This window comes from Mustela nivalis (assembly GCF_964662115.1).
Source record: "Mustela nivalis genome assembly, chromosome: 5".
NCBI lineage: Eukaryota > Metazoa > Chordata > Mammalia > Carnivora > Mustelidae > Mustela > Mustela nivalis.
The window spans coordinates 110,957,769-110,969,977 of record NC_139024.1 but is presented as its reverse complement, the minus strand read 5'-3'; the positions used below and the strand labels follow the sequence as shown (position 1 = coordinate 110,969,977).

Genomic DNA, 12,209 nt, shown 5'->3' with positions numbered 1-12,209 from the left:
ACTTTTATCAAAATTGTACATAGTGCTCTAACATTTCAAACTGGGGCCAGTTTCTTAGAAGAGCAATGACTTCTTTGTTGTAGAAGTCTGAATATTTTCTTATTAATCAATTTTCAACAGCCCTATAAATACTGTTTTTTATGACTGATGCTATTAGAGATGACAGCTATTTCCTGACTCAAACCCCTCATTGTCAGCACAATTTTGTACTGGAAATAATTTAATTGTGTTGCAATAAGCTGTATATAATACCATCTAATTCCTACCACATCTAACCTTCCTTTCTGCAACTCACAGAATCGTAACTTCTTTTCTTCTTCTAAAAGTTTTTCAGAAATATACATAAAGGGACACCTGGGTGGTTTATTTATTTATTTATTTGACAGAGATCACAAGTAGGCAGAGAGGAAAGCAGGGTTGGGGGAAGCAGGCCCCCCGCTGAGCAGAGAGCCCGATGTGGGGCTAGATCCCAGGACCCCGAAATCATGACCAAAAGGCAGAAGCTGAAGGCAGAGGCTTATTAACCCACTGAGCCATCTTCCACACACTCATAAATTATCAGACAATGGACATTTCAGTCAGTAACACAAAGTTAATAGTATTAGAAATTGAGATAGCAATAATGACTAAATCTGGATTTACAACTAATTAAAAACTAACCAAAATTACAGTGTCAAGGAAAAAAACCACTTAAAAAGAAAGTACTCTAATTGGGTATTTCTGAAATACTATTTGTCATAATTTAAAAAAAAAAGGTACTCTGTAAATGACATTAATTACATATAATATTTCTGTCATACAGATAACCTAGAAAGATCTCAAACAACTTAACCTTACACCTCAAGGTACTAGAAGAATAAATTAAGTCCAAAGTTAGCAGAAGAAAGGGAATAAGAAAGATCAGAGTGGAAATAAATCATATAGAGACTAGAAAGACAATAAAAATGATCAACAAAACCAAGTGTTGGTTTTTGAAAAAATAAAATCAACAAACCCTTAGCTAGAATGTGAAAAAAATGATTTAAATAAATATAATTATAAATGAAAGACACTACAACTAATACCACAAAAATACAAAGGATAAGATCAATCAATAAATTGCACTAGAATGGATAATTTTCTTTCTTTCTTCTTTTTTTTTTTTTTTTTTTTTTACCAAGACTGAATCATAAAGAAACAAAGTCTGAACAGACCAGTAAGTAAGAGATTGAATCAGTAATCAAAAATCTTCCAACAAATAAAAGTCCAAGACCAGATGAGTTCACTGGCGAATTCTACCAAACAGTGAGAGATGAATGAATACAAATCCTTCTCAAAATTTTCCAAACAACTGATCAGGAAGAAACACTTTCAAGTTCAATTTAAAAGGCCAGCACTAGGGCACCTGGGTGGCTCAGTGGGTTAAAAGCCTCTGCCTTCGGTGCAGGTCATGATCCCAGGGTCTTGGGATCGAGCCCTGCATCGGGCTCTCGGCTCAGCAGGGAGACTGCTTCCCTTCCTCTCTCCCTGCCCGACTCTCTGCCTACTGTCTGTCAAATAAAAAAATAAAAGCCAGCACTAAACAGACACATGAAAAAATGTTCATCATCACTAGCCATTAGGGAGATTAAAATCAAAACCACTTTGAGATACCACCTTTTATCGGTTAGAATAGCCAAAATCAACAAGACAGTAAACAGCAAGTGTTGGAGAGGATGTGGTGAAAGGGGAACCCTCTTACAGTGTTGATGGGAATGCAAGTTCGTGCAGCCACTTTGGAAAACAATGTGGAGATTCCTTAAGAAATTAAAAATAGAGCTACCCTATGACCCTGCAATTGCATTACTGGGTATTTACTGCAAAGACACAGATGTGGTGAAAAGAAGGGCCATATGTACCCCAATGTTCATAGAAGCAATGTCCACAATACCCAAACTATGGAAAGAGCCAAGATGACCTTCAATGGATGAGTGGATAAAGAAGATGTGGTCCATAGATACAATGGAGTATTATGCCTCCATCAGGAAAGATGAATACCCAACTTTCATATCCACATGGACGGGACTGGAGGAGATTATGCTGAGTGAAATGAGTCAAGCAGAGAGAGTCAATTATCATATGGTTTCACTTACTTGTGGAACATAAGGAATAATGTGGAGAACATTAGAAGGAAAAGAAAAGAAAAGGCGGGGGAATTGGAAGGGGAGACAAACCACGACAGACTGCGGACTGAGGGTTTTGTGGAGTGGGGTGGGGGGGTAAGCCTGGTTGTGGGTATTATGGAGGGTACATATTGCATGGAGCACTGAGTGTGGTGCATAAACAATGAATTTTGGACCACTGAAAAAAAATTAAAAAAATATTTTTTAAAAAAGGCCAGCACTACCCTTATACGTAAGCCAAATACACTACAAGAAAAGATTACTGGTCAATATCCTGATGAACACTGATGTAAAAACCTCTACAAAATACTAACCAAATTCAAGAGTACTTTTGAAGGGATCATTTAGTACGGTCAAGAAATTTATCCCTGGGATGGAAGGATGATTTGATATATTCAAATAAACATGATATACCATATTAACAGAATGAAGGATAAAAGTCATATGATCATTTCAGTAGATGCAGAAAAAGCATTTGGCCAAATTCAACATACTTCCATGATAAAAATTTCAATAAAGTAGGTATAGAAGAAATGTACCTCAGCATAATAAAGCCCACAGCTAACATAATAGCCAATGGTGAAAAGGTAAAATCTTTCCTCTGAAGTTAGAAACGGTGCCCACTCTCACCACTTCTATTCAACATAGTACTGGAAGTCCTAGCAATAGCAATTTGACAATAAAATTATAGGCATCCAAATAGGAAAAAAAGAAGTAAAATTATCTGTGTGCAGATGACGTGATCTAAAGACTCCACCAAAAAGTTGTTAGAACTAATCAACAAATTTGGTAAAGTTGCAGGATACAAAATCAACATATAAAAATCAGTTGCTTGGGCACCTGAGTGGCTCAGTGGGTGAAGCCTCCACCTTCAGCTCAGGTCATGATCTCAGGGTCCTGGGATCAAGCCCTGCATCGGGCTCTCTGCTCAGCAGGGAGCCTGCTTCCCCCTCTCTCTCTGCCTACCTCTCTGCCTACTTGTGATCTCTGTCAAATACATAAATAAAATCTTCAAAATAAAAAATCAGTTACTTGTCTATATACTAATAATGAACCATTCAAAAGAGAAACCAAGAAAGCAATCTCATCACTGTGTTATTTACCTGAAAGTAATATAACATTATATGTCAACTATACTTCAATAAAAAAATAAATAAAAGGTAGCTGTTCTGTGCATGCTTATTTCATAAATGCAAAATCACTCAATTATTTAAATAAATAAATAAATAAATAATTGAGTAAAATTGCTCAATTAGTTAAAACTGGGAGAAATTCTATTTTCAATAGAATCAAAAATAATAAAATACTTAGGAGCAAATTAAATCAAGGAGATAAAAATGTGTACATTAAAAACAATGACACTGATGAAAAATTAAAGGAAACACAAATAAAAGGAGAGATATCCTATGTTCTTAGATTGGAAGAATAAATATTGTTAAAATGTCCACACTACCCCACATGATCTATGGATTCAATACACTCTGTAACAAAATTTCAATGGCATTTTTCAAAGAAACAGAAGAAACTATCCTAAATTCATATGAAACCACAAAAGACTCTGAATAGCCATGTAACCTTAAGAAAAATAAAAGAAGTTAGAGACATCACACTTCCTGATTTCAAGGCTATAATATTACTAATAAAAAGCTACAGTAATCAAAACAGTATGATAATGACATAAAAACAGGTATACACAGACCGATGGAAGAGAATAGAGTCTAGAAATAAACCTATACACACATGATCAACTAATCTTTAACAATGTACCAAGAACATATAATGGGGAAAGGATAGCCTTTTAATGGTGCTGAGAAAATTAGATATCCACATGCAAAAGAATGAAACTACACCCCTATCTTATATCACTCACAGAAATTAACTCAAATTGGATTAAGACTTAAATTTAAGACCTGAAACCATAAAACTTCTAGAAGAAAGAAGAAAAGGTCCTTGACACTAGTCTTGGAAAGGATTCTTTGGATTTGACCCCAAAAGCAAAGGCAAAAATAAACAATTAGGATATGTCAAACTACAAAGCTACTGCAGAGCAAAGGAAATCATCAACAAAATTAAAAAACAACCTATCAAACATGGAAAAATATTTGAAAATCACATATATCTAAGGAGATTAATACCTGAAAAAGAACTCATTTAGCTTAATAGCAAAAAAAAATCCGATTAAACAACTGGCAGAAGACCTGAATAGACATTTTTCTAAAGAAGATATACGGATGACTGAGAGGTCCATACAAAAAGGTGCTCAATATCACTAACCACCAGGGAAAATGTAAATCAAAACCACAAAGATGGAGTGCCTCAGTGGCATGGTCAGTTAAGAATCCAGCTCTTGATCTGGGCTCAGATCATGATCTCAGGGTTGTGGAGACTGAGCCCTGATGCATGCTCCAAGCTCAGCAGGGAGTCTGCTTGGGATTCTCTCTCTCCTTCTTCCTCTATTCCTCCCCTGGCTTGCTCATGCATGTGCACTTTCTCTCAAATAAATAAATAAATAAATAAATCTTAAACACACATATACCCACAAAGGATATTAGCTCATACCTTTTGGAACTGTTATTTTCAAAATGTCAAAATATAACAAGTACTCGTGAAGGCATGGAGGAAAGAGAACCCTTGTGCACTTTTGGTGGGAGTGAAAACTGGTTCAGCCACTATGGAAAACTGTATGGAAATTCCTCAAGAAATTACAATTACAACTACCATAATGATCCAGCCCATGGGTATATATTTGAAAGAAAGGAGTGAGTATCTTGAAAAGAAATCTACTCTACCACGATCACTGCAGCATTATTCACAATATCCAAGATAATGGAAATAACTGAAGTATCTGTCAGCAGATGAGTAGATTAAGAAAATGTGGTATCTCTCTCTCTCTCACATACACACACATACACACACATACATACACATAGAGGTAGGCAGAGAAAGGGATATCTTATTCATCCATAAAGATGGAAATCTTGCCATCCGCAACGATATGGATAAAACTGGAAGGCATTACACTAAGTGAGATAAGTCAGACAGACAAAGACAAATACTGCATGGAATCACTTACATGTGGAAATGAAATGAAACAAAACAAAACAAAAAATTTGATTTCATAGAAACAGCAGAACTGTGCTTGCCAGGGGCTGGGGGGGCGGTGAGATAAATGGGTAGACATAGGTCAAATGGTGTAAACTTTCAGTTATGAATAAGCTCTAATGCACAGCATGGTGACTACATAAATAATAAAGTCTTGTATACTTAAATTTTCAAAGAGTAGATCTCAAGGGTTTTCATGACATACACACAAAAGAGTGAACTATGTATGGTGATGGATATGCTAATTATCTTGATTGTGGTAATTATTTCATAATGTATATACAACAGATCATATTGTATACTTTAAATACATAAAATCCTATTTGTTAATTATTTCTCAATAAAGCTGAAAAAATAAAAAGGGAGTCCAGAAAAAAAAGTCTTTCTATTTTTTTCAACTGGCAGCTTTATAAGATAAAATAGACAAGGGATTTAGTTTACTAGATTAAGGAAGTTCATAAAGGGAGGACCAAATCTGTCTTGTAATATTAATTATTTTAATCTCTGCTTCATGGAAAGTAGACTTACAAAAGTCCAACTGACAATAAATTACACCTCAATATGTATGCCAAGCCAAGAAAAAAGTACTTCCTGCATTTCGTTTTTTAATGAGTTAACCCAGACCAAAAATACGGCTAAAAAAATATTCTCAAAGGCATACTATAAAACTATAGTAAAACACCTTTGTAATCATATATCAAATTATATGTCCACATTCGCTGTGTATTTTTAAAAATTACATCTTACATGATGTAACTGACACGACTTCTACTTATGTTTGTTTTTGTGGAAATTTCACATACATTCTTTCATATGCTCATCATAAGAAATCTGAGAGAAAGACAAGGAACCTATAATCAAGCTTGTTTTACTGTGGCCTCAAATATATTTCTTATTATAATGATACTTGACAGTGTATTTGTAATTAGAAAAATAAAAACAATTAAAAGTTATTATTACCATTATAATGTTGCTTCAGACTTCTCTTAAAAGTTAAAAATATTCCTTGGCTTACCTGCTGCATGTAACAAACTGGCTTCTACTCTGTGGGGAACTCTTGGTGGAATTTTCATAGAAGCACGTATCTGGTAAAAACTAAAGGAAAATAGACCAAAAAAATCATTTCAATATATATTTTAAAATATGCAAGCCCTAATTTCTATATATCTGTACATATTAAGTAACAAATTTAGTCTGCTTATATCAGTGTCCCATATATTTTTAAAGATTTATTTTTTTATTTTAAAGATTTTATGTATTTATTTGAAAAAGATTGAGAGAGCATGAGTGGGGGGAGGAGTAGAGGGAGAGGGACAAGCAGACTCTGTGATAAGCATGGAGCCAAGGCCAGGCTCAATCCCAAGACTCTGCGATCACAACATGAACTGAAATCCAGAATCAGCTGCTTAACAACTGAGCCACCCAGACGCCCCTCCCATAATATCTATTACTGGTGAAAAACAATACATCATATCCACGTCAAATATTAGCAGAACTCAATAAGACCCAAAGGGAAACCAGCAAGTAAAAAGGTGAATGAGAAAAACAAAAGAACTGTATTCATATTTCTTACTTTAAATGAGAGAATGTCATAGCAACCAGAGGGATAATAAGACTTCTAAGATTTTCACGGCCTAATTTGGTTATTTATTTTTTTCTTTTAAAACATAATAAACATAAATTATTCTTAACCATAATTTTGAGAAAATACAGATTTAAATTTTTTTGAAAACTGGCTTAATACTATAAATTACAAAACAAAGACATGTATTTGGTTTAAAGAATTTGGCATTTTTTCAAGATCAGAGCTATTTGTTTATATACTTTATTTATTCTACAGGCTTTTATAATACTTATATCTATATATAGAACTCAACCAATCATTAGTAATAACACCTTATATAGAATAAATAATTTGAGGTAAGCATTAGGTTTGTGTTTTAACATTATACTCAAGTATGTTTATATAATAGAGGATACACACATCTATACACACACACACACAAAAGACACAAAGGATTACTAAAAGCTAAATCAAGATAACAAATCGGGATTAGTTTAGATGTACACAAGGAATTAAATATTTTGTTTATTTTTATTTAATAATTTTCCAGCTAGTAATTCAAATTATCAAATTTATAAATAATATAAAGATTAAAATACATAATTATATTACTACTATTTACTTATAACAAAGTAGAGCATTGAAGAGAACATATGGTCAAGTCACAAAGCCAGAATTAAAGAGGAGTGAATGAAAGGCTAGCCGATTAAATCTATAACCTTGAAAGTGACAATTTGGCCTTAAAGAAACAAGGCAAAACTCCACAAACAGAGAGAGGTAATTAGTTGAGATTAAGATAAGGTCAGATTGAAAATATGAGATGACTAAAACCAAAAATCAAAGCGGAATCACAGGAGCCTTGGAACCAGAGGAGAACAAAGCTTTCTAGGAGCTATTCAACTTCCCATGCTGAGAATTCCAACTAAAGATTAAGTAAAATAGAAGAAAACATGTGCAATAAGCTCCTAGACATAGGTCTTGGTAATGATTTTTTTGACTATGACACCAAAAGGAAAGGCAACTAAGATCAATAATAAGCAACTGCAACTACATAAAACTAAAAACTTTCTGCAAGGCAAAGGAAACTCAACAAAATGAAAAGGTAACCCACTAAGTGAGAGAAAATATTTAAAAATCATATATCTGATAGGGGATTAATATCCAAAATTATTATAAAGAACTCTTACAACTCAATAGCAAAAATAAAACAAAACAAGAAACCAAAAAAAAAAAACCAACCCCACAAAAATAAAACAAAACAAAGCCCAAACAAACAATCTGATTAAAAAATGGGCAAAAGAAGGGTTCCTGGATGGCTCAGTTGCTTAAGACTCTGCCTTTAGCTCAGGTCATGATTCTGGGTCCCGGGATTGAGCCCTGCACGGGGCTCCCTGCTCAGTGGGGAGTCTGTTTCTCCCCCTCCTTCTGACTCTGCCTCCCACTTGTATGCTCTTTCTCTCAAATAAATAAATAAAATCTTTAAGAAAAAATGGGCAAAAGATCTAAATAGACATTTTCCCGAAGAAGCTATATAGGTACATGAAAAGATGCTCAACATTACTAATCATCAGGGAAATGCAAATTAAAATCACAACGAAAGGTCACCTCACACCTGTTAAAATGACCATCACCAAAATATCAAAAGATAAGTGCTGAAGATGTGGAGAAAAGTAAACCCTTGTTCACTGTTAGTGGGAGTAAAAACTGGTGCAGCCACTATGGAAAATTGTATGGAGATTTCTGGAAAAATTAAAAATAGAACTACTATATGATCCAGCAATTCCACTACAGGGTATCTGCCTGAAGAACATGAAAAAAAAATTTTTTTAAAGGTATATGCGCCTCTATGTTCATTTTAGAATTATCTACAATAGCTGAGATATGGAAACCATCTAAGTGTCCACTGATTGATGAATAAAGAAGATATATATACGATGGAATACTATTCAGCCATAAAAAAGTGCTTATCTCGTCATTTGTGATAACATGGATGGACCTGGAGGATACTATGCTAATTGAATTAAGTGAGATAAAGACAAATACTGCATGATTTCACTTACATATGGAATTTAAGAAACAAAGAAAACAAAACTTAAGCTCACAGATATATAGAACAGACATGGTTGCCAGAGGGGAGGAACGCTGTGGGGGAACAAAATGGGTGAAGGGTATTAAGAAGTACAAACGCCCAGTTAAAAGGTAAATAAATGAGGCGCCTGGGTGGCTTAGTGGTTAAGCATCTGCCTTTCATTCAGGTCATGATCCCAGGGTCCTGGGATCGAGCCATACACTGGGCTCCCTGCTCAGCGGAGAGCCTATTTCTCCCTCTTTTCCTGCCTGCTGCTCCCCCTGCTTGTCATGGGGATGTAAATACAAGATGGGGAATAAAGTCAATAATATGGTATTAACTTTGTATGGTGATACATCATAAATAGACTTACTGTAGTGATCATTTTGCAATGTAAATGAATGTCAAATCACTATGTTGTACACCTGAAACTAACATAATATCGTATGTCAATTATACCTCAGAAAGCAAAAATATTCTTAAAAAAAAAAAGTCAAGCAATGTATCTAAAAACAATGATCCTCTAACCATTAGACTTGAAAGATCAGAAACACAATTATATTCTTCAAAAGTCCTCAATGGATGGGGAAACCAAATTGTAGATTAAGAGAAAACTAATGAAAGCAGCAATTACACATACTATGTTTATGATGATTGGAAATAAAATGGAATAATAATTCACTTAATCTTTATCTCTAGTTCCAAACCTTCAATTAATTATGAATTATCTCCACTTGGATATCTCACATCAAACTCAGTATATCAAAATGAACTAATCTTCAATTTCCTTATTTATTCCAACATTACTAATAATGTGTAAGTCAGTAAGATTTAAAACTTCAATATTATCTTTTACTTTTTATTAAAAATACCCAATTTGCAAAAAGTAGAGCAATGAACCCATATGCCCACTACCCATTTTTAACAAAAAGATTTTTGCCATATGTGATTCATCTATACCTTTTCTTTACTGAGCCATTTCAAAGTAATTTTAGATATCACATATATTCATACTTCAACATATATATTTTAATGCTTTTTCAGTCTCATCCTCCATATGGAATTAGTCATTAAATCCTACTATTTTTCCCCAAAATGCCTCACAGAAATTAATAACACAAAAATAAAAAATGTTAAAGTGAGTAGTAGAATGGTTTTTAAAATGTCTGATTTTTTTACCCATCCTGGTGTCCACACATCTTGTAATGTGACTTCCAATAAAAAGTGGAATTTAGTTCCCTATTCTTAAATCTGAGCTGGCCTTAAATGTTGTTTTGGCCAATATAATGTGGCAGAGATGACAATATGCTAGTTCCAAGCCTAGGCTGTAAAAGGTCTTGTAGTTTGTTTCTCTTTGGACCTTGGCTCCTCTGCAAGAATAAGCTGGAGGATAAGAGATCATAAAACAGAGCTGAGTCCACCGAGGTAAGGCCATTCTGGAATAGATAGCACCCAGCCAACTTGCCAGTTGAGTGACAGACTTGTGAGCAAAAAATAAATGTTTATTGTTGTGATGCCACTGAAGCTTTGTGTTTGTTATTAGCTGCATTACTGTGACAATACATAAATAACACAGAAAAAGCAGTAACCAAGAAACAGTGTGCACCATAACAAAAATTTAAAATATATGGCACTGAATTTGGGACCAAAGTAACAGTTAGAGTTATGCAAGAAAAATGAGTAAATTGAGACTTAAAAAATGGTAACCCATTTTATACAGTGATGAAACTTTTGGTAAATACACTATCAGCAATAACTTAGAAGAAGTTAGACAATGTATCTAAAAAACTTTGGGACTTAAGCAAGCTAATTTCCAGGGAGAATGCTGAACATGTCAATTGGTTACTCCTTGTTAAGTATAATCAAGTGCTGCCAGAATGGGATGAGCTAAAGAAAGAACTGGTTATTTTGCAAACAGAATCTGGAGGGAATATAGATGGACCAGGACTTGTTACATTGGAAAACAAAACTGGTTTTCATTTTCAGTCTCCCTAAAGATTTTTTTTTTTTACAATTTTTTTTTTATTGTTCTCAAGAAATAATTGCATTTGTGCCTAATTTGGGGATCCATAATCTTGTCCTGTTTCCCTTCAAGAAGTCCCACCAAGTGGTCTAAGCTTCGGGTGATTTTCAAAATAAAACGCTGCCACAGACAAACATAATTTCAAAGGAGTAGCTATAAATCCCTTTCTTCAAATCTCTAGAGAAATTAAAGCAGTGTCTAAGTAGACATTCTCAGTTTGACAAAAGGGCTTTTAGGAAGTTTGAGGGGTATGATCCCACAGATTTCAGATCCCTAAATAGCAGTGATTATATCTAGAGAATAGTCATGTCTCAAAAGACAATTGTGGGTGTCGTTTTCAGAGCTTGGAATGAACTGTATCAGACATACAGAAACCTCATATAATTTTTAATTAAGTTTTACTGGCCTAAGAACTACCAGCCTAGACTTCTGGACTGGCCTTATGACTAGCTTAGCCAAAAAAATTGAGTGGAAGTAATAGTGCCAATTCAAGAAGTCCTGCATCTTCTGCTCTTTCTTTGACTTCTGTTTCTGCCATGAAAGCAAGCCCAGCCTGTCCTGCTGAGGAGTGAAAGACCATGAGGAGTAAAACAGAGCACAGTCACTTTTATTTTTTATCAAGATGGCAAAGCCAAGACAAGCTAGAAATAAAACAAAACAACTACAAAAACCAAACAGAAAATCTATCTCACCGTACTAGTGATAGTCACAGCTTCATTACTATGACTCATAGTGCAGACCTTCAAGGACCTGTGTTACTGCAAACTCCTCCGAACTGTCCCCTATGCTTCTATTTCTTCTACACAACCATCAGTCTCCTATAACAAAATCTTCATCATGTTAGTAAAGGCTTCTTGTAGTAATAGTGATAATTTCTTTCTTACTTGGAAACCGCTGATGACTGCCCAAATCCCTACTGTCAACACTTCTCCAGGCATTAGGAGCCCTTCACAAATACCTCTCCTTTCTTTACTATCTTTTCTTCTGCAATTCTCCTGAAGAATATTCAATCTCCTAAATATTCTTTAAAAAACATGTTAATTCCTATTTCCAAGACTTGGTTCATACCACTCTCTACTACCAAGAGGGTTTTTCACTTTATCCTTTGCCTATACAAGTCTTTTTTTTTTTTTTTTTAAGATTTTATTTATTTATTTGACAGAGAGAGAGACCACAAGAGAGGGAACACAAGTAGGAGGAGTGGGATAGGGAGAAGCAGGCTTCCTGCTGAGCAGGGAGCCTGAAGTGGGGCTCTATCCCAGACCTGGGATCATGACCTGAGCCGGAGGCAGACACTTAACAACTAAGCCA

At 34.6% G+C, this 12,209-nt stretch overlaps 1 protein-coding gene across 9 annotated transcripts in view; it reads right to left on the bottom strand.

Annotated features, from left to right (window-relative positions):
- The window catches only part of FAM135A (family with sequence similarity 135 member A), a 128,254-nt gene that overhangs the window by 98,543 nt on the left and 17,502 nt on the right, over nt 1-12,209 (bottom strand). For all 9 annotated transcript variants that reach the window (XM_082731295.1, XM_082731293.1, XM_082731294.1 and 6 more), the window contains one exon: nt 6,259-6,338. In XM_082731295.1, the coding sequence (XP_082587421.1) occupies nt 6,259-6,338 (80 nt within the window). Of the gene's footprint in view, nt 1-6,258; nt 6,339-12,209 lie in introns of those variants that run through there.